The 23,114-nt window shown below is 33.6% G+C and overlaps 4 protein-coding genes across 5 annotated transcripts; 2 read left to right on the plus strand and 2 right to left on the minus strand.

Moving 5' to 3' along the window:
• Positions 1–406: 406 nt before the first annotated feature.
• Positions 407–3,822, plus strand: LOC123011250. Its single transcript, XM_044408608.1, has 5 exons — positions 407–659; positions 2,031–2,065; positions 2,878–3,063; positions 3,136–3,235; positions 3,320–3,822. The coding sequence occupies exons 1-5, from the start codon at positions 602–604 to the stop codon at positions 3,820–3,822; spliced, it is 882 nt and encodes a 293-aa protein (XP_044264543.1). The 5' UTR covers positions 407–601.
• Positions 3,823–5,448: 1,626 nt separating this feature from the next.
• LOC123010609 (metastasis-associated protein MTA3) lies at positions 5,449–17,760 on the minus strand. 2 transcript variants are annotated; one of them, XM_044407637.1, is made up of 8 exons: positions 17,561–17,760; positions 16,931–17,092; positions 9,070–9,925; positions 8,892–9,007; positions 6,622–7,401; positions 6,518–6,547; positions 6,076–6,322; positions 5,449–6,013 (listed from the first exon to the last, which is right to left on the minus strand). In XM_044407637.1, exons 1-8 carry the CDS (start codon positions 17,586–17,588, stop codon positions 5,905–5,907), a joined length of 2,328 nt encoding a protein of 775 aa, XP_044263572.1. In that variant the 5' UTR covers positions 17,589–17,760; the 3' UTR covers positions 5,449–5,904. The 2 variants fall into 2 exon arrangements, with proteins under 2 accessions (XP_044263572.1, XP_044263573.1); XM_044407638.1 differs by lacking the exon at positions 6,518–6,547 and having other exon boundaries at positions 17,561–17,758.
• LOC123010610 (ribosomal RNA small subunit methyltransferase NEP1) lies at positions 17,525–18,686 on the plus strand. The gene has a single exon (XM_044407639.1). The coding sequence runs from the start codon at positions 17,909–17,911 to the stop codon at positions 18,617–18,619; it is 711 nt and encodes a 236-aa protein (XP_044263574.1). The 5' UTR covers positions 17,525–17,908; the 3' UTR covers positions 18,620–18,686.
• LOC123010608 (golgin subfamily A member 4-like) lies at positions 18,639–22,741 on the minus strand. Its single transcript, XM_044407636.1, has 11 exons — positions 22,495–22,741; positions 22,229–22,440; positions 22,021–22,177; positions 21,800–21,968; positions 20,016–21,739; positions 19,784–19,963; positions 19,630–19,738; positions 19,505–19,581; positions 19,090–19,455; positions 18,906–19,028; positions 18,639–18,856 (listed from the first exon to the last, which is right to left on the minus strand). Exons 1-11 carry the CDS (start codon positions 22,602–22,604, stop codon positions 18,676–18,678), a joined length of 3,408 nt encoding a protein of 1,135 aa, XP_044263571.1. The 5' UTR covers positions 22,605–22,741; the 3' UTR covers positions 18,639–18,675.
• Between the last annotated feature and the right edge of the window lie 373 nt (positions 22,742–23,114).

Genomic DNA, 23,114 nt, shown 5'->3' on the forward strand with positions numbered 1-23,114 from the left:
AAAAGGTAATTCCGTTTAAATTTATTTTTGAAAAAATAATTCTGTATAACTTTTCTAAGAGATTTTCATTTTAACTTTTTCGCTGATTCAGTCTGAACATTTTATCTAATCTGCGACTCCCACCAAACTCTTTGTCCTTTTATTGCTTTCAATTCAGGATTTCATTAAAACTGTAACCAAACTGCGTCCCTTCAAAGCTCCTTTAAACCGAAATGCAAAATTCCCTTGATTAGAAAGCAGAACCCCAACTAAATGAATTAGTCACTAATGAATATGCTCTTTTGCCAGATGAAACGATATTTTTACGAAATCTTACGGTGTTAGAAAAAATCACCACCAAAGCGTGCGCATATATCCACCACCGACGTCATATAAGCGCAGACGCCGCCACCAGTGTTGTTGGGGTAGCTGTCGTCGAGGTTTCTATGCATTATATATTTTTGAATACATAGTGTAACACACGGTCGGCTTTGTGGTGGCTCCTGAACATACCAGAGTGACAACGTTCAAAATTTAAATTTCTCAAATTGTCAAACTTTACAATGTGAAAAATGATTTTAAGCAATTTTCGAATAAAAAAACACTAAGTTATTGAAAAGAAATGTATTGCAAAATCGTCGTACTTTTCTATTGCGTCCTGACCATTGGATTACTTCCAGGTAAAGATAAAATTGATACAATTTATTAAATCATTTCATATCTTACTATAAAATATGCCTACTCCATTACGCTGTTTTAAAAATATCATATCGACAATTCATGAGGTAATGTATACGAAACTAATCAATAATTGGTTGAGAAGTCAATTGACAAGAAATTTTATACCGGGTGTGTGGAACACGAATAATATTTTTTCTGATAATTGTATTGCGATATAAAAAAATCACCATCAACACCCAATATTGAATTAAATTTGATCAGCTGTTTGGCAATGTATTAAATAAATATAAAATTATTCTACCCGCTCTAAATTTACGACATATTATTTCATAAATAAACCAAATTAAATGTTTCATTTAATGGTTAAAATGAATGTAATAGAAGCTAAATGCTATCCGAACATTATTTATGTTTTGAGCTTTTCTCCATTTAATGAAAAAGAACTTTTTAATCAGATTTCAGTCTTTTCAGATACGTTCTTTGAAATTTTTACTTTATATTCGTTAAAACTTCTGTATCAAGTTTTACCAAATCCTTATAATTATCCTAACAGTAACTATCCTTTTATCTCAAGAACTTTGTACTTATATTTTGATCAACTGCCTCCAAGCTTAAATTTAACAAAGTTATGAAGTAGATTATTAGGAAATTTTGAAATGATTGAAACAACAAAGTTTCAGTACTTTCAGTAACGACTGTTCTTTCTTCTTTGCAAATAAATTTACATTAAATTGCGATTTTTCCGAATGGTATCTTTAAAGGTATTTTTGCATTGTTCAACTGAATTCTATTGTGTACCAGCCATTCTCATTTCCATTTTCAAATCATCTAACAATTCAGCTTTGCAACTTTACAAAGGGCGGAATTTATCAGTGACGAATTGCTACAATTTACTGAATGCACTGGAATAGACAAATTTGAGATAAAAATCGATTTATTTTAATTACTTGAACTATGTTGGTTTAGGTATTCTAACAGCAAGGAACAGTCTAAGATGAAGTGAGTAAAGTGGTTCATACATTTACATACTGTCTGCTCCAAGCACCATAATGCTTGACATTATGAAGGCACCCATCTTTTATAATCCATTTCCGTATCAAATGTCAAGTGCTGTTTTAGCAATTGAGTTTTATATTACCTGGAAAGCATTAGCGAAACGAAGTCGTGAAAAATAAATTCGGACATAATGAGATTATTTTGCTTTGTGAAATTCAAAACATACAATTCTCGAATGTATAACAAGAGCTGTCTTTTGTTATTTGTAAATTTATATAAAAATAAGAAATTATATTACAGCACGGTGGAATATTTCTTGATTGATGTTACTTGATGTGTTTTTTCTTGAATTATTAATTCTCTATTCGTTTCAGTTACGTTCGCTGACATGGAAGATACGAGCGATGAGGTAAGTCTTTATGCACAAATAAATCAATTAATTTTTTCGAACTGTATACAAACAGTATAACTGTATACTATACAGTTTCCCAAACTAGTATAATCTGAAACGCCGAAAGACAAATTTAATTAAAAATTTTCATGCAAAGTAATAGGATTAATAATTATTCTGCCGTTTGTTTTCGTTTACATTTCATTTGAAATACAAATGGAAATTGATTATTAAAGCATTGTTAGTAAAATCTGAGTGACGTAATAATTTTCCGAACAGTTATAGACCGTTCCAATTATCAGTTCGTTATGAGGAGATTAATTGTTGATTATTAGGAAATAACGGACTAGGATGGACTAATCTACAGTTCCGCAAACCCTTTTGGTCATTTGTATTTCGTAAAAAGCTTGAATATGCATTGTGTGTGTATGCAAATTGCGATATAATTAGAGTTTTATCCCTGTCGTAAATAAGGATAAAATGGTGGAGGCGCCGGGTCAGCAACACGAACTTATCCTCGTTCTTTGTATGAAACAAAAAGTAGAGTATCTAGTAAATTAAATTATTTCCAGTAATTAAGTACTTTCTAAGATAAACCAGAAAGCTTCTGGCAAGACCGCAAAACGGAACAAGTTTCCAAGTTTATTAACAAACAATAATTTTAAAAGCAAACAGAGCTCGGGTATTTTAAAGTTTTTCTCCTTATTAAAACGTGCCTTAGAATGAAACATTACCTTATTTCAACGCTTAAAAAAATCCTTCTGTATGCTAGTACGGAATATTGGAAGGACCTGTACAAAAACGTTTATTTTTCCTGTTTACTATTTTAGGGTGGAAGATATCAAGAAAGTAAATCTTCCCAACAGAATGAATCCATAAGTGCAGGTCCTCCAGATTCCCACGAAGCCATGAACTATCGTGAAACCGATTTATTGACAAGGAACAAAAGAGATAATTTGTTAAATGACGACAACACGGATTATGCAAAATTAATCAAGACTCGACATTTAGATCAGGTAACTAAATTAGAAACAGTTTGTTACGGAAAAATCACCCAATTATCCACTTTAACAAAAATGTGTTTTCAGGACGATTCTTCGAACGTTACAGCAAGCGAACTTCTTCTCGAGCTGATGATTAAAATTGCCGCTCATCCTGAGCAGTGGAACAAAGTCCATAATTTATTAGGTTTGTATGAGGAGTGTAATTAATATTCTAGTATAGTGTTAATTACATTGTCATTAGTTAAACACTATTTTATATTTGTTTCAGGAAATATTAACAATGACATATTAATGTCTGAAAAGCTGTTAGAAAACCTACAGAAGGCCAAGACCAAACCAGAACCGGATGCAAAATCGGTTGAAAAGAAGCTAAAAGAGAAAATGATAAACAAGACAGAGAATCGTGAAACCGGCGAATGGACCGATTTCCAGACTAAAATGAAAGATAAGTTAGGGTTTTTAAACACAATTCCGCCTGATAGTTATCATTTGCGAAATAACCAATACAAGCCCATTCCCAAAACATTTGCATATCAAAGAGTCACGGGAAGACCGATGTATCTTCAGAAGAATCCCAAAGCTTATATCGCTGTTTCGGTCATAGCACCCAAATATATCAATTCGGGGACGAAAGACGAAGATTTGATTTTAGAGAAAGAGTTGCGGCAATTGAAACCGTGGACACATGACCAGAATTTGAAAAATATGGCTTCGATCAGATCTAGATGGGTCATCCAGAGGGAGGATACGAAGAAACCAGTTGTACCATAGATTAAAATGTAATTAAAAACTAATAATAGAAATAAAATATTTTGTGAAAAATAACAATACTTAAACTTGTGACAATTTTCGAATTTAAACTCGCTGTTAATAATTTAATTGCAAATTTTATAACGTGCTAAACAAAACCCTATTATCAATAATTTTCAAGTTCGTCCATTGCGATTATTTATGATAACACTTCAAATTTCCTCTCTGTGTACTTATGATTTGGGTCAATACTACGAGTATTACAAACAGTTCCAATAGGGTAAAAAGTGCCCTAACTATTTTGGCGGTTGGCTTTTGCCACTTTCAGCCACAAAATTTCAGTTATTCACAAAAAAGAGGTCTCTTGCGTTTTTTCGATACAACTTACCGTTTTTGAGTAAAATCATTTTACAATTTGTCTTAAAGACCATAAAGAGGAAAAAAATTAAAAATTAAATTTGTTTAACCGTTTAAGACACCCGCGATTAAATTTTTCGACAATTGATCTTTGAATTCGTTCAGGTGTTGAAAAGTAATTAGCTGTACCAACTTTTGTTGTTCTGTAATAGTGGGAAAACCCCATTAAAAACGCATCTCGTTCGGGGGTGTAGCTCGCTTACGTAACATTTTTTTTATATATGTTCGTAGGAAACTTTTGTCCTAAAATTGAATATTCTATCACCTGTTTAAGTTTGTAACAAAAAGAACGGAACACCCTGTATATTGGTATAGTACAGCACACTCATTATATTCTGTACACACGAGCCGTTTTTTAATGAGTGAAACTTGAAAGGACAAAGGAACTACTCCAGCTTTTTCATTATTTTCAAGATATTTGTAAAGAAGTAAAAAGCGAAGCTTAGAGGGTTGGTTGTCACCAATTACTGAAACGACTATACACTATAAGTAAATGGAACTGAAAATAAAACACGTGCAATTACACATGGCCACTCAAAGAGTAAATTCTTCCACCCGCAAAAAGCAGTTCTTTTTTAATTAGAAAAAACTATTTTCGTAATTTACGTCACTAACATGTTTTTGTAATTCTAGAGGCGAAAGAACAAGAATACCTATTTGTTTGGTGCAAAATAAACGTTATTTTTTTAATAAAGTAATTGCTTGGGAAAAAGGGCTAATACACAGTTGTGTTTTTATTGTTCCAAATTTAAACAGGTGATGGAATATTCATTTTAAGACAAAAGTTTCCTATAAACATCTATTGAAAAATACTTGAGCTACATCCAAATTTTAACTAATTTTATCTACAATGGTTTCTGAAATATTATTGACATAGTATTTTTCGATACGTATTCTTAGGAACTTTTTGTCTTAAAACTGAATATTTTATTATATTATTATTATTTAAATTTGTAACAATAAAAACGGGACACCATATATCTTTTTTAAAGGTAAGCATAATGTCAAAAGTTTTGTATGTCAACTCCATTACTTTTAAAATTAAAAATATTTATATATAACAATAGTACTGAACGTATCTTGCCAAAATTTTTCACGTTGGTCTGGAAACAAATTCTACGAATTATTGAACAAAACATGGCGCTATTAGATTATAAGTAGTGTCCAGCTTGACTGACAAGTTTAATATCGATTGATTTTCGGGTTGTCGGTTGCAATTAAATACTGCAGTGTATTCTAAGTGCTTGTTTATTTATGAAAAAAATGTAAATTATTCTACGTTTTACAACTTGAAATATGATCCTATCCAAGTAGCACAATTTAATAGAATGGTATCTACATAGTTGTGTCCAATGTTCATAATTTTCACTGTCAATAAGACTAGTCCCGCAATGTTTTTTCCAATACTTGGATTATTGCCAGTAAACAAATTGTACAATATACAGTTCTTCACCACCTAGCTTTACCTATTAGAATAAATACCTGATACAACGAACTGTATAAATATTATATACACAACATAACGCATTTGTAAAATTATTATAAAAGACACTTCATGATTTCAAAAACACAATTACCAAGTTAAAAACAATTTGCTTAATAAAAGGTTGCTAGAGGTGTTCAACAGTTTTGTGTACACTGAGCACTTGATGATGACAACACGAACGTCTATACACAAATCTATTGTCAATCAAGTACCACAATCGGATGTTCTTCCATTTTGGTTTTCAATTGTCTCCACGGTTTACGAGCTGCTCTCCTCAATTCTGCTAGCGTAACTTGTCTTCTCATCCTCCTATTTTAAAAACAAAACATAATAGATATTCAAGCAAATAAAATCAAAACAAATCTACTCACTTGCTCCCTTCCGTCGCTCTGAAATACACATCATCGGGTGCATCCATCCAACTTATGACCTGCTTTCGACCGGAACCCGCCCTAGTCATATGTGCGATTTTTGGTTTACCGTTTATCTGAGATATATGTCTTGGCAACACTTGCCCGGAGACTATTGACGACGATATCATCGAATACTGATCGGGACGCACCATCGAAATTGAATCTTTGTTTAATCGTTTCGGGGGCGGCGCACTCAACGCGGAACCTAAAATTACATTCACAGTGTCACCAGTTAGAGCTATTTTTTCTTATAATTCAAATAAGCAACAAAGCTTGGATTTGTAGATTTTTGAAAGTTAAATTTGATCCAGAAAATACTCGGTTATTAATTCTATTCCAACCAAAAAATGCATTCCAAGGAAATCAAACTAAATTTAGTATTACAGAACCCGAAACTCACCGTCATCCCAATCCAGATCGGAATAGAAGCCAATAAAAAGAAACGAGAAATAGTTTTAAAATGCAAACAACAGTAATAGTAATACAAACACAAACAACACTTACTGTCAATTCCGTTCATTTCATCATACGCACGCCTCTTTAGCGACGGAGACATGTTATTGAGTGGTATTTTGTCGGCCTCCGGTTTATTGGGTACTCTCTCGTAGACTAAACTCCCATCGGGTGCTTTCGGGGGCTTCGGAAACGCCACTTTCTCCGGTTTTGGCAAACTATCTTTATCAGTCAAAATGAGCCATTGCGGTGTTATAGAACCGGGATTCCCCAATCTCGTTGCAATGGCCGTGACGCTTCCTCGATTTTTCTTCCGATACACCAACAACTGCTTGAGATCGGCGAGCGATTTGCCTATCATTTGAGCGGCGCATTCCTGTTTGACGGCTTGGATGTTGATAGCGAAGAATGGGGCTCGTGCCGCATGTCGAGGTTTCATTATGTGCCTGCACAACCTCCTAGAGATCCTTGTCAATGGCGTTGTAAACAGATAGAACGCTGTACGGGTTTTCATTATAGGTCGTGGCGAGCCCGAACGCACCATTATGCCATGCGACGTGGCATAATGTCGTCCGAGATGGGCCTTAAGTTTGAACTCTTTGCCGCATCCACCGATGTTGCAACGATGTGGTCGGTGAGGCATGGCTGACGTGCGGTCGTCGTCGACATCGCTTCCCGATTTTTTCTTGCCACCGTTATCGAAATCGCCGTCTCCGAAACGAGTCGGTATTTTCAAGCCGCCGTATTTTTTCCAATATTGCCAACATTGGTGACATAAACGACACTGCATATGAGAGGGGCCCCAAGCGTACCACTGGGTGGATACCGTCACTATAAAAATCAAAGATTTCGTAATTTATTCAATTAAGTCAAGTTAGCTGTTAATAACATGTATGTTGTTATTGGTTGACATTTGGAATAACCATGTCAAATGTCACTTTGCTGTCAAAATACTGTTTATTAATAAATTTAAAACATATTTCGGAATAAAGATAACAAATTAAATCATTTTTCTACCGACCACTATTTTAAATTTTGCAAAAAAAAAACAAGACACTATAATATTGACAATTTCGGACAATTAACGTATAACATTCTTGAGAAAACAATTTGTCCCAACAATAGACAAATAACCACCAATAAGACATATTTTGTTTATCACCAGAAATCACATAGCCTCCAAACTAACCAAATACGAATACTCGTATTTGGCATAGGAGCCTAAACTGGAGCCGCGAATACTTTTTATCTGCCCCGCCCATTCGGTTTTCTTAGTAACCAATGAAATATGTCTCTAAGGCGGTGTGATTTAAAATAAAAAAAATTGATAAATGCTTGATTTTTGCACTCTGACACTTGTAAAGATAGACTTATGGGGGATGTTTTGAGAGACTTAATTATTAATATTTTTTTTTGATTTGTTTTTAATTTTGTATGTTATACATACAGGGTGATTCACGAGGAATAATGAGCCTGACCAAATTCTCGATGCAACCAACATTACATTTTCATAGGTCTGGTACATTTCAAAGATTTTTTTGTAATAAATATGAAATCATAGCGAGCACACTTACAATTTGTCAGTTCTGACATTAAAATAATGAAAAACAGAAGTAATTGAAATACTTTCTTCCAATTGTACAAATGGAAAAGAATTCCTGGTGTACAAAATTAGACAAACATTATTTAACTGTAAATTGTTGGGGACGTAATAACTAGTTTTGGTGACTTGTATTAAATAATATTTTTCAATATTAAAATTCAAAGACCGAATTTATTAAATTCAAGGTTTACCTTTAGTGTTCATATATAAAAGTTGTGACATAAAAATTGTTTTTCCTTTTTATCAGTAAGTAAGATTATTATATATTAGAACCGTGAATAAGTTTAAATACGTTATCAGCTAATGAATAAACGCAAGCACATATAATTCGTATATGTAAATCGTCACAAGTAATTTATGAAATTTCAGTTTTAATCGATTAAGCCATTAGATAGTGAATATTATTTACTAAATGTAAAGTTAATACTAGAAAAAATGGAAGCATTTATTTTAAATCATTATTTAAAAACAATGACCATAAACATTTTGCTTCGTATTTATTTTATTAATTGCATAATCAAATGTTGGAATCCTTATACCCGTAGATTCAGATGATTTTTTTTGAAAATGAGAAACTAAATAATTTACGGATCAACATTGTATGTAACATATACATACATAATAGTCATTTACATTGACAGAAAAGTGACATCTGGATGCACAATAACAATAAACATCACTACATAATTTGTAGTACAATAATCAATGTCATACATACCATTACAAGATTCGCACGATTTACCCCCCAACGAGACAGCTGGATCTGAATTGCCATTGCTGTTACCATTGACAACACCTTTATTATTATTAAGTGCGGCCGGATTTGGTTTATTGCTGTAAAAAACAATCGACAAGCGATTTCAATTAAACTACTAACACTCAAAATACAAACTCACTAGTTGGGAATGTAGACTTGCTTCAATTTGGATTCAGCTTCAACGGCTTTAACGCGTTTCTGTTGTACATATCGGTCCGTAGTTTTCCACATGTAATAATATTCGATGATATTTTTCAATGTTTTCCATGGTAGAAAGTCCTGACGTATATCGTTGAAATCCTTGCCGTACTTGTCGAGCGCCTCTTCGAACAGATTAGCCTCTGACGCACTCCACTCTTCCATCTCGTCCCGGCACAGCACCGGCCCGCTCGAAGGAACTAACGAACACAGAGCACTTGCCAGATCGTAATTGTGATGATGCAAAGTGTCCATCGCGTGAAACAACGTAATGTCCCGGCTGGCCGCCGCCGCCGACATGTGCAACGAGGGCTGTTTCACACTCGAACTGCAGTCCAGGGCGCGGGCAAACGTTCCCACCGATCGCGAAACGACTAAAAACTGATCTATTTGTCGGTCGGTGAGATTGTGGTCCGGAGTCCAGATTAGGGTTTCGAGTTCGGAGAGGTCGCGTTCGTCACTTTCGCCCTCTTTTAGCAGAGGTGTTATATCGCACTGGTACCGGCTACCTACACGGATTTCACCCTTATCGGCCAATAGCGTCTTTTGGGTCGGATCGAACACCAGACAGTAGAAAAACATGTCATCTTTGCCCAGATAGGAACTGAGCGATTCTGTCTCATTAAACAACGTCACAGAACACTTGCCTCGGATGTGAGTGGCCGGTAGCGTTTCCACCTGACGGGATAGGAACAACTCGCGGTGTTTCATTTGGTGCCTCTGCTTTGGATTTAAAGATTCGCAACCTCTGCTGCCCGAATCCGACACCGGGCTGCCGTTTGACTCGTCTAAGGCACCTGATGACAATACATTTACGATTTTGAGTCAGAAATAACCAAAGTTCTATTAAATAAATTCACTTTCAAACCCAAATATTATGTACCAGGTGATTCAAGTTTCATCCTAAGCTCCTAACATAAAACAATTTGCAGAAAAAACATAACAATGTCTTTTTTCTACGACCATATACGAAACTAGATCATAACGCACAATTACATATGTGCGAAAATTGGCAATATCGTACGAGGTCAAAAACCTGTGCGATTTGTTTTCGCACTGTGTGTTAGAAATCTAACACACAATTCACACTCGAATGTTTTGTATTTTTTCATTCAACGTATTTTTTTTATATACATTATAAAAAATAAATCGTTATTCAACGTATTTTTGTATCCATTATAAAAAATAAATCGTTATGAAAAAAAAATATGTTCGTAATAAAATTATTTATGGTCGTAGGAAAAACCGTGTACAAAACTTGCAGGAAAGTGTCTAACGCACTCGCGGTATTGCCTGCACTCGGCTAACGCCTCGTACGCAACTTTCCCGCTTGTGCGTTATTTATCACTTTCCGTGCTCGTTATGTAATATACAGTGCGATCAAAAAGTCTGTCTATTAAGCAAGCGTAGAAATTTAAAACGTATGTCTGTGGAAGATAAAATGTCACAATGACAAATGAGAAATGTCAAAATATTTTTTATGTAAATTATGGCAGGAAACCGTGGTGAACGATTTTTCTGAATAAACACCAACAAGATCTCATTTTAGTTTGTTTTGAGACGTTTAATAGATAATTCAATTTAATTAGCTCAATGTTTTAATTTTTATAAAATAAATTTTTGTCATCTAGTTAACATACGAACTGCCATGCAACATACGTCCTCAACTAGGACGCCTACTTGATAGAAAGACTTTTTGATCGCACTGTACTATTACAAAAGTGATTTGCATTACTTTGATAAAATTTTGGAATTAAATCACTTTTCATAGATAATTTATGACGTGTTAATATTTCGCGACTCTTCCATATTTATTTCTAAAAAATTAATTGCTTTGATGTCCAAGTTATGTAGTTTCAGACTTCTACAAACAAATTAGAAAAGAATAAAAGTGAGAATACTTTTTTCCACTTATTAAACTTAAAAGTTTTTGGAACATACATATAATTTACAAAAAGACGCATTTTATTGGAGAATTAACGACAGGCCACATTTGATATCACGGCCTACTTTAATTTTTTACTATTTAATGTAAGGCAAGTCGCAAGTGTTTGAAAATACTGAAAATAATGATTATTACAAATTTATACTCAAAAATAGAAAAAGTTCAGCTACAAAAAAATAACAGAAGATTACATTAAAAACAGTAATTAACTAAACATTTTCGATTAAAAATAAAAACTCATTCTGATCATAGGGTTTAGTGCCACGATAATTAATAAAAAAACTCTAACAATTTACTGACAAATGCAACATATGCGCAGATTATTTTAAATATGTATGTGTGTATTTTCAAGTATTGACTAAAACTAAGTACATGAACCCATTTGTAATTCATGACATAGAAAATAACATAGCTCGTGCGACCGTTTCTTGTTCCTTTTGCCTCTCGCTACATCCAAAATGGAATTTAGTTGACAAAGCGGAAAATTATGCATACACTATGCATTATATCAATTTATTTAAAAATCATGTATCCACAAAAATACTTAATTTCACGAAACAACGCTGGTTGCTTTTTATAAATTACACAGTCTGGTTCGCAAACTCAGAGAGTTCAAAGGTTTATTTACACGATTACGTAAACAAAAACCACAAATTTATATTTCACTAAAACATAAAAGATCTTATCAATGTTTAATCAAAATGTCGATAACAGAAATTTGCAAGTACAAGTAAATGAATATTTCCAAATTTGATAGAGGTTTAATAACGATTGTAATTTTTGTTAACATATTTTAAACATAAGTAGCATGTTTGTTCCAGCATAATCACGTGATCTTTAAACTATGTATTAACTACGAAATTCTAAAAAAAACAGAGATAAAAGTGAAACTCACTTCTAGAAAGCAATCAATTTAAGGTGGTAATTAAGTAAGAGGCATTAAATACATATCTATACAGTAGATATTATTAATCTTCTATGCTGTTTCATTTTAATTTTTTCACAAAAAGTTAGAATGATAGAAAATAATAAATAAACATATAAATGTTTGTTTTAAATCATGATACAGAATGTATACAGGGTGTTTAAAAAATGCCGCACTAAAACTATGGTATGCTGTCCAGAAGCATACACCTACCTAGAGTTCCTATATTAGAAGAGTTGGGACACTGAATGTCACCTACCTTGAGAAAATCAAGAGAGTTGCCATGGAATCATCCAATTCTTAAATTTATAGTTACCTTTAAACATTGGCGCATCGATTTTTGCATAATTATCGATAATTTAGAAGAGGTAAATCGCATTGAATGTTAAAGACCACAGACATTGCGTTACCTTCCATTTTGCATGTTTTAATTGCATTTTGAGTGTTATTTAGTAATAATCAGTACAACTAACAACGTTTGAAGATTCTTACACAAAACCCCCACTATGCAGAAAAATAAAAACCAAGATTTTTTTTAAATATTTTTCCCTCACTAATCAAATAATTCTAGGTACCGTACCACACACACCCTGTATATTCAAACAAAAAGCAGCTATAAATAAGAGTAAGTAAAAAAGAGCACATAAAACTAGCTTGCATATATACATAATGAATAAAATATTGACTTTTACTTACATACACGTACTTATCGTGTTCATATTTGAACTACAAGATTAATTTGTTTAATTAGTATCAACAAATTCTCATAGAACAAATGCAAAATTTTGAAAAACATAATACAGACTAGTTTCATCAGGTTCAATCTTTAGTACATGATATATTGTTTGCGAAATAGCAGTAAATAATAGTTCGACGAGTTTGAGTGTAAATCGGACGGATTATTTCACCGAGTGGGTTATTAAACCACGAGTGTAACGTGTGGTTTATCATCCACGAGGTGGAATAAAGTGTCCGATTTACACTCAAACGAGTTGAATACAACATTTTATTCTTCGAATTAGACTCAATAAGGCTTAAACTTGCTTTAAATCTGTTAAAAATAATCTGACGTTTCGGATTGAGAAATGCCAAACAGTTGTCAAAACTTCCACGGGAGAAAAACCGTAAATTTTGACAGTGTCAAAGAATAAATAATATGTATTAGCTAGTATTATAATGACTTCAAGCTATTGTGCCGCTGTTTAGAGTTGACGTACCCAGATTTTATCAAAACAAAATACCAATGGTTCCATTTTCCGTACATTTATAGGTACCAGTGTACCACTAGTTATTAATTAATGCACAAAGTGTCAATTGTCTGAAGTGTTTCAATAATTTCTTTTTAGAAAATTTTACGTGGCAACATTTTCTAATAATAAAAGAAGTAATTTATAATTCGTACCTTGTATGTAACATATGATCTCTAGAATAATTTAAAAACGAAAAAAATTATGTACGTCATACAACAGTTGCAATTTTTACGAACAGAGCGACTAGAACATCACTCTGCTAGTCTACTAACAGGTAACAAACATTATTATTTTGATATTAATGATAATAATGTAACCTCGTTTAATAGTGAACCATAAAAAAATATAACGGTATTTACATAGTTATGAGTATGATCACCTTCAAAATCAAAGAAATAAAGAGTTCTTGTACGCTGAGCAAAAACACAAAGTTGCCCAGTTTGAATTTAACGTTTACAAGTTACGCTGGTCAGTGTCACTAACCTTGAAACAGAACAGAGCCAACGGCAAGATTTTATATTTTATATATTTATATATTTTTCCCTATTAACTTATTTTTTTGCTTTTATATTTTTTGTTACAACTCAGTTACTTAAAAACAAAGAAATATTTTTTTAGTTTTTGTGAAATAATTATTTATTTTCCCCTTCAAGAGCAGAGATTATAATGGAGAAAAAAAATATCATTAACAATTTACTAATTGAATTCAGAAGTCACCTATACAGGATGTTTCACATAACTTTACGAGGCTTGCGCCTAATGTACGCACCTAAATATACAAATGCACAGAACACTGGATACAAAAAATACACATTTAATTATTTAATTTTTGGAAACCCATGACAGTAGTTGTCAAACTAATCACTGTTTCATTGATAGTCAAAAAACTGCCGTTTTTCAGAAACAATTATCATTTGTCCTATCAAGAGACGGCATGAATATGACTGTAGTTTATCTATCTTAATCACTAACTAACTAAAAACGTTGTCATTTTTGAAAGGGTGAACAAACTAGAGAAGATTATGCAATTTTTCAAAATTGTAATCGAGTTCGTATCGGAATATGTATTATTGATTGCATCTTACAGGCGCAGGCCTCGTAAAATTATATGAAACACCCTGTAGTTTCCGTGTGTCGATGAATTTTACCATATTATGATCATTTATTTTTTTTAATGTGGTTACAAAACAAAAGTATGTTTTTCCGAAAAAATATTTTAATCAAATGTTTTACCTATAAACATTTCGTCAATAAATTATGTTTAGATTTTTATGTTGAAATGTTCTTAAAATTTTTGGATTTTATACACAGACTTCAAATAAGTTGTTATAGGCAAAAATAAGCTTCTCGCTACAACAATTTTAGTAAAAAAGAGTATCTACAGAAAAAGGTTTTCTACTCCGAAGGCAATAAATTTTGTGTAATTTATTTGAAATAAGTTCGAAATTGAAGTAGATATTAAATGCTTCGTCAGTATTAATTTAAAACTGCACTTCTTTGAATGTGGTGAAACCAGATACCCTTATTGAATTGTCTTCTTTCTCATTCACGATTGTTTTGCATTATCGTCAATTTCATGCTAAAAATTAGATTAGATTTGTAATGCAGCTTTGTTAAAAATGAAAATCAGATCATTTTTAACAAAGCTGCATTACAAATTGCGTCCAAAAAGGTGGTCTTTTATGACTTGCGTCGTCACATTATTCAAGACAAATATGTTTAGACGCTTTGCCAATTGCCAATGACAGTAAAAAAAACAACGTGGTTCGCAAATATTATTTTACATACAGGGTAAGTCGTTTATAATAGAGATAATAACCGATTTTCAGACGCAACCCCAAATACATTGTCACAGACAACTTGGCTTTGAAAAATTTATATTAATAAATTTACATCAAAGTGGTTATTAATACGTCATTTATTAAATTTGACAGTATCATCAATTCTACTTTTTTCCTTTAAATTTCCTAATGTACTCAAACGACAAAAAAACTAACATGATGTCGATATATGGAAAATGCCACAAAAATGCTGTTGCTGAATCTGTACCGTCAAAAGTATACTCTTTTTCATATTAATGTGCATCAAGTAGGTTTAATTTAAAGTCCGATTTACACAAAAAGGGTCATTAATGTCATTCAAAACAAATTTAATCACATCAATAATGACAAAAATCATTGTTTCCTATCCTATGTTGATTACGTTGTTAATTTTAACTAATTTTTGCTACATGGGGTACACCTTTATTTGAAAAAACAATTTTTAGGGAAAATTGAGTTTAGGATTGTTTGAATTTTCGCATGGTTGCCACCTTTCAACGACTACTTCGATGCACATTAATATGAAAACGAGTATACACGCCAATCTACTCGGCAATTTTGAAAACTGTCAAAGCTATCAGGGATATTTATTTTATCAAATTTCAGACAGTAAATCAATTAACGCATAGTGGTATCTGAGAATGTATTTTAGACTGGGTCTGAAAATCGGTTAGGGTCTTTATTAGATATAGGTATAGTATGTTCCCGGACTGAAAAAAATTCTTTGATTTTACGCCAAAACTACAAAAGAAAAACATTTTTTGCTTCACCTGAAACGAGCAAATCTAAAATTAAATTTGCTTTAATCTGATTCATTGGAAAGAAAAGTTCATTTTTCTCTTGATTTTAGACTTGTAATAATTTTTCCCTGCGTTTTAAATTTCATCACATTGGTGGTTTTATTTATTTTTTGACAACGATGTCACTTTGAACATATGAGTTTACGCAAGTTAAATAACAAAAATGTTTGTGAAAAACATAATTTTAATAAATGGCAACTCAAAGAAACAGCTTTAAGATTAAAAAAACAAACACATTTTTAACAAGAACAATCCTTATTTCATTAATTGTCAAAGTGATATCGTTGTCAAAAAAAAAATAAAACCGTCAACGTGATGGGATTTAGAAAGCATTTACAGAAAAAAATTACAAGTCCAAAATCCACTGTATGTACAGAGGTTATTTTCATTAAATGCATAACAATAAAAATCCTTTTTTTCAGATAGTGTTATGTGACAATTATTCCAACCAGACCAGTTTGTCCCAGCCTCCCCTAATGACTCAAAACTAACAGATGTCTTTAATAAATAAAAATCTCACAGGTATAAAGAATAAAACTAATAAACACGAGAGGGATGTTATTTTTTAATCACCTCTGAAATGAATTTAAATTCTGTAAAAAATTTTAAATAAAACAATGGACCCAGACGAATATGGGATTCGAATTATTTTAAAAAGCGAAAAACTGGGGGCATGGATTAAAATAGTAATTTAATGAAATGAATACCTGCCGATGACAAGAATCGTCCCGGCTTCAAGCATCAGGTTTCGTTATTCGTTATCTACTTTTTGTGTGTAATTATAAAAGTACAGTCTTGCATAAAAGAACAAGCATCTCGCAGTTGTCATAGCGACGCGGTCTGATCGAGTACAGTTGCGGCAGGATTTCGCGAAACAACACCACGGACGGTGACAAGACAGGTACAGTCAGCGAATATCGATCGCCTAATCAAGACTTTTGCCCCTCCACTCATTTAGAATGCGTGAAAAGCGAGAATGTCGTCCCCCCGAAATACCAACGAAAAACGATTCCGGAACAGGCGGAAATCGCGTACAATCGACAATCGGCCCACTTGACTTACATTGGTGTTTGTCGGCGAGCTGGATCAGCTGGCTGGGCAGATCTCTTCGACGGTAGAAGCACATCACCTTCGCTTCAACATTGCCCGATGCCGTCTTATTCAGCTCTTCGATACGTCGAATTTGGTACGGGGACGTCGATGACGTCTCAAAGTACACGTAATCTAAAAAAAACGGAAACGTAAACAATAACAGTGGACATCCTCCTCGCCTAACGCACGGACAACTGGGAAAAATGACCTCTCGGCCCGTAATCAACTTGGCAGGAGTTTTACCAACTTTGATTTTCAATAAGCGAAATGTAATAATTAGATTGGTGAAAAGCAGCCACTTTTGTTTGATTAAAAGATACCAGGTAAGATAAAAGGTTGTGAACGAGGTGAGCACCTGGCGTCACGACGGGATACTCCAAAATAATTACCAAAGTATAAAATTACTATCGGATGACTTTATTAACAGTACTTGTCGTTTCAAACAAAAATCTGATACCCGATCCAGAGGAAGCAGCGGCGCGAAAAATCACCACAATTAGATCCACCTATCGAACCCCGATGGCAATTATTAAACTGGACTACTCGAGAGAAAGACTTCCTCTTGAGCGAAGCCGGTTAATTAAATCACCAAACACTCACCTCCGACACGATACATGTTAGCTGTCATCTTCAAACACAAAAACAATTTACTCCTAACAGTAATACTACGTTAATACGACACACATTTTAAATAATTTCGTAGAATTTCTTCAATGTTTTGTCAGTGCACTAAACACCATCAAGCCAACAGACGCCATTTTCTCAAATCAAACTCCCTGTTGGCGTCTGAGCAAAGAATCACACACGATTGTTAACAGCAGCGCCAAAAGAACTCTTAGCGGACAGTAGCAGAAACATTGCGACGATAAAACAGAAACACGCAAAAAATACGCAAAAAACTGTATCACGTGTGTGACAGTATGACATTTCTCCACATAACCTCACAAAATGGACAAGAAACGAAAACTTAAAACTGAAAACGACGAGTATGAATTCGACCCCACGCCCAAACACCTGACCCAGACCCATCTCAAAAATCACGAAAAACGACTCATTATTATCCTCGAAGGGGCGCAACTCGAGACAGTCAAGGTGGGCAACAAATTCGAATTACTCAACTGTGACGACCATGTGGGCATTTTGAAAAATTCGGGGCGTTCTCAGTCTCTCTACCGGCCGGATATAACGCACCAGTGTCTCTTAATGCTGTTTGATAGCCCCTTGAATAGGGCCGGACTGTTGCAAGTTTACGTCCACACAGAAAACAACGTGCTCATTGAAATCAACCCCCAGACTCGCATACCAAGGACTTTCAAACGATTCGCCGGTCTTATGGTACAGTTATTACACAAATACTCGATACGAGCCGAAAGCGGTCCCAAATTACTCAAAGTTATCAAAAATCCGGTCACCGATCACCTTCCTGTTGGCATAAAGAAGTACGCAATGTCTTTCTCGTCAAAGAAATCAGTGAAGTGTGCAGAGCTCGTCCCGAAAAATGAGGACCCTGTTGCGGTGGTGGTGGGTGCTATGGCTCGAGGAAGTGTGAATATGGACTATACTGAAGAGACTTTTTCTATTAGTAACTATCCACTTTCAGCGGCACTTACATGCACAAAACTTTGCTCAGCGTTTGAGGAACAATGGGGTGTGCACTAATATTTACTTTTAAGGAACAATATTTTAAAAATTGTATTTTGCAAAAAAATATATAATTACAAATGATCATCGTAGTATTTCTTTTCAATAAACAAGTTTGTTAACCACTCAATTGGACAAATACGCTTACCGTCTTTAGGGCACAACTGATCAATATAAAACAACGCAAAAACTACAATTATGAAAACGAAGAAAAACAAACAAATATAACATTTAGTTCTTGTAGGCGAGCTTTGTCTGAAACAGAAAAAGTAATAACTTTAAAAAAAGAACCCAAATTGCAAACCTTAATTGAGGCACTATTAGTACATTTTCATTTACATTCAAAATTTCATTTACATCTTCCTTTTTATTGTCTAACTCAAGAGGTGATTCTGTTTCAAGATTTTCATTAGTCCTGCCACAAGACCTACAAAAATTGTTTTAATACAGTAAGTAAAAATCTAGTAAAAAACCTACAAGAAGCTTACTCTTTGCTTTGCTTATTTTCTTGAGTCAAAATCGCAACATAATTTATTACTAACTTCCAGCAATTCGCCATACGTTTTTCATAATGGAGAACACCACACTCAACGGCACATTTAACAAGCTTTTCACCGGTTTCCTTCACCTGCTGCAAATAATTCAAGACTGTTTTGTGGCTTCTTTTGTTTTTAGAAGAGGACAACTTCTTCATAATATCCATACTACAATTCAGGTACGTGAAGAAGCTCAAAATCAGTTGATTAAACTTTTCTTCTTCATTCAAGCATCGCTTTTTTGACGTTGCAACATCCACAGTTAACGTTAACGCAAGACTTGCGAATTTTTCCTCAATCTCTTTGTGGGACAATTGCCTAAAACACTGTTTTACCAAAACTGCACATTCTATGTCGCTTTACAAACTTTAAATCGACCTCTTCTAACTCTAAATTATCCAAAAATGAGTCGTATTGCAGGGGGAGTATTGCTTCAAACATATCCTAAAATCCAAACTACTAATTTTTGATTTCACAAAATGAAATACGCACCTGTTCACTGTGAGAAATTTGACTGGTACAAGAAAGAAACGTGTCCTCCAGAAGCTCCTGGTTCATGGAAATTTCTTGCAATTTATCGAAAGCTTCATCGGAGTCCTCACTGTATGAAACGTAACTTTGACTCGAAAATAAATGAAAAACTTACCTTTGTTCAGTTGATTGATTTTGATTTAATTCTGATAAAGATTTAATGAGTTTGATGTTATTGTTCAAAAGAACCATTTCTTTTTCTATATCTAGGACAAATTCTGCGTTTGTTACACCCTCTTCTTCCTCTAGCACACCACGATCACAATTGAAATGATCGAAAATATCTAAGATTGCACTGAAATCATAAAAATTGACTCCATCGTTCATGTTACATATTTTTAACTTACCATCTTAACTCTCTATTACTTGTAGACAAAAACGCATCAATATTCATATCCTCAATCTGCTTTCGCAAATTCCTTATTTCATTGGTTTTCTCAGATAGCTCATCGCACAACTTCGCAATCGCCAGATCACATGTCATTCTCGTATTTATAATTTGGTTCTTCAATTTACCTTCCTTGGCAATTCTGCCTGTGATATTTTTCTCCAAATCCTGGTTCTTCTCGACCAAGAAACTGATTTCTGTCCGCAGATTACTCGTCATAGTCGCTTCTACTAAAAGTTTATTCATGTAATCGCGTAGATTCTCATTCAAGTTGTGATTCTCCTTCGCCAGGCTCAATGTCTCATCTCTCAGTTGATTGTTTTCGGTTTGTAGAATTTCAGCTCCTGTTTCCATTACTCCTAAACTATCAAACAAAGCTTTTTTCGAAGCGATCAACTCTTCAATCGTTTTCGTCTGGTTGCAAATTTTCTCACGGCACAGAACGAGGTCATTTGCGAGTATCTCTTTCTCAGTGCACATTTTTTCATACTTTGACATTAGTTTTGTATTGATACATTTTTCTCTAACGAGTTCTTTCTCCGTCTTTTCTTGTTTCTCCAACATTCGCTCAAGTCGCATTTGCTGTTTGGCAAAGTTTGTCTTCTTGGGATCGGTTGATTCGCTAACGATGGGCACATGCCACATGCATTCCTCACTGAAGGTTGCGGTTGCTTTGTCAACGGTGGACTTTTGGCACAATTTAGCTCGCAAATTTGAATTCAAAATTTGCTCTTTTCTGAGTTTCAGCTTTAGAGTTTTTATTGTTTCAAAAGCATTTTTGAGTTTGTCTGACACCTCCCAGTGCAGTTGATTACTTAAAACAGCAAGATTTTCTTGAATCTCATCATCTATAGAGAGTTGTTCGCGTAAATTAGTGTCAACTTTAGACAATTCTGCCGCAACAACTTGAATCAAGTTATTATAATCCGCTTTCGCAGCTTTTTGTGTGATATTATCTAATTCAACTTTTAGATTTTTAATAATCTCATCTTTTTCGTTAAGTGCATTTATAAGATTAGTAAGTTCTTTCTTATTATCACGCAGAACCTCGTTCTCACAACACAATTCCTTCATATTTTGCCAAAGATTATTTTTGATTTCCTCTTGGTCCTTCACCAATTTATATAAGCGTGTCACTTCTTCCCCTTCGTCAACTTTCTCAGAATTAATTTCTGCTAATTCTTGTTGGAGACTTTTCCGAGGACTTCGTAACGTTACAACACCAATATTTGAGATATCATAGATGCTACAATTAGTACTTTCCATGGAAGAATTAATTGGACTGCTACTGGCGCAATCTTTTAAATTTATCGGACTGTTTGATAATCTGGGAGTAACTGGGTGTGCCAGTTGATTTAACAATTTTGGAGAATTAAATGTGGATTTGGATGACCGTTTCAAATCATTTTCTAGTAACACAGGTTTGTTACTACGAGGTGTGTTGTTACGAATTAAATCTTCCAAATTATGAATTCTCTGTTTAGCTAAGTTTTGCTCTTTGGTGTAAAAATTGACCAACTCTACTTTTTCCTCTAACTGAGAGTTCAAATTATCGATAACTTCCCTTAAAGTCGTTATTTCTGCATCTTTTAGTTCTAGATCATCTTGTAGATCTATCATGGTTGTTTTATTTTTTTTGTTTACTTTTTCACATGTTGTTAATTTCTGTTTTAACACTTGATTCTAAAAATAATGGTTTTCAATATAATTGTACTAAAATGAATTTTCTAAAAAATGTTTTACCTCACTTTCAAGTACATTAATTTGAGCCAAATAAAGTTTTTGTTGCTTCTCGTAGTTTGCCCGAAGTTTTTGTAGCTGTTCGCGCTCTTTCATAGCCGCATTTACTTCCTCATCTTTCTCATAATTGTCACTTGTATCCGCACAAGACTGCTCACTCACATGTTGTTCACTGTAAGTGTACAGTTGTACTATTTTTTAGAAAAACAAAGATAAAAACTTGCCGTTGTTGCATTTTGTGTAACGACTTTAAGTCAGCAATCAATCCTTCATTTTGTTCTTCTGATGCAGCTAATTGCTGCTTGACAAGATCTAATTCAGAAACAGCTTTATTTAACTGGTATTTTAAATCCCAAATTTGTTCCTCTAAATTCACATTACCTAAAATTTTGACCATTACAAAAACAATTAAATAATAAATGCATAAGTTACATGTGTTGTTGTTATTTGACTTAATAGATTCATTTTGGGACAGACTAAAGTTCTGGCTGAGACTACAATGGAGTTCTGATAAACCTGAGTTGATATTATCGCCCTGCATTTTTTTAATCCAATCGCTCATAACACTTTCAAAAAATGAGTATCCAATATGAGGATTTACAGAGTCGGGATCTAGTTGTGATTTCAACTCATTAAGTTCACTTCTAGAACAAAAATTACTTACCGATAATTTACTCCAGTGTGCAATAAATACTTACAAATTATTGGGCATATAAGGGTTAATAAAATCAATCAACGATGAAACTGAAACTAAATTTTTGTTGTTTTCATCACAAGACTTGTAAATACACTCGATTATGTTATCCATATTCAATCACTTAAAAACGCTTTCTTGGTATTAATCAAAAAGGAAGTTATGGTGAAAAGAAGACAAAAAGTTTTTAGAACCACAAAAATTCATATCAATTCGTGATAACGAAAAACTCAACTGAAAAACTTTTTGATTTGAACTGATTGAAGGATGGTGGAATCATTTCAATACCAACTGTTATGCAATACGATTGCGAAGAAAATCCCTAAATCAAGCATTGGCGGGTTTTCTTATCGAGGGAGTATTAAGGTCACTTTTTTAATCAAAGTTTAAAACTCAAAAATATGGTTTAATTACAACCGTGAAATCAATAATTTGTATCATCATTTTTTTGTCATGTTGGTATTTGTCAATATTATTAAAAAATATATATAAATCATTATTCATTCATATTAATTCTATTACTACGAAGTGATCCAGAAAGACTGACTCTGTTGGCAACAGATTTGAAAGTATTTTTGTTAATAATTTGTAACCGGATACGGTTTTGCTTCACAAATACTTGAC

The sequence above is a fragment of the Tribolium madens genome, unplaced genomic scaffold (assembly GCF_015345945.1).
Source record: "Tribolium madens isolate multiple individuals breed KSU strain unplaced genomic scaffold, Tmad_KSU_1.1 Scaffold_91;HRSCAF=231;Tcas5.2_LG7, whole genome shotgun sequence".
In the NCBI taxonomy this organism is placed as follows: Eukaryota; Metazoa; Arthropoda; class Insecta; order Coleoptera; family Tenebrionidae; genus Tribolium; species Tribolium madens.

Coding starts and splice junctions, on each gene's coding strand:
- LOC123010610 (XM_044407639.1), top strand. CDS start 17,909: ATGGACAAGAAACGAAAACTTAAAACTGAAAACGACGAGTATGAATTC.
- LOC123011250 (XM_044408608.1), top strand. CDS start 602: ATGTATTGCAAAATCGTCGTACTTTTCTATTGCGTCCTGACCATTGGA. Junction 660..2,030: donor GACCATTGGATTACTTCCAG/GTAAAGATAAAA, acceptor TATTCGTTTCAG/TTACGTTCGCTGACATGGAA. Junction 3,236..3,319: donor CAAAGTCCATAATTTATTAG/GTTTGTATGAGG, acceptor TATTTGTTTCAG/GAAATATTAACAATGACATA.
- LOC123010609 (XM_044407637.1), bottom strand. CDS start 17,588: ATGACAGCTAACATGTATCGTGTCGGAG. Junction 9,926..16,930: donor GCTCGCCGACAAACACCAAT/GTAAGTCAAGTG, acceptor TATTGTCATCAG/GTGCCTTAGACGAGTCAAAC. Junction 6,014..6,075: donor AGAGCGACGGAAGGGAGCAA/GTGAGTAGATTT, acceptor TTTTTAAAATAG/GAGGATGAGAAGACAAGTTA.
- LOC123010608 (XM_044407636.1), bottom strand. CDS start 22,604: ATGGATAACATAATCGAGTGTATTTACAAGTCTTGTGATGAAAACAAC. Junction 19,964..20,015: donor AGTAATAGAGAGTTAAGATG/GTAAGTTAAAAA, acceptor TTATGATTTCAG/TGCAATCTTAGATATTTTCG. Junction 18,857..18,905: donor CTAATAGTGCCTCAATTAAG/GTTTGCAATTTG, acceptor TTTCTGTTTCAG/ACAAAGCTCGCCTACAAGAA.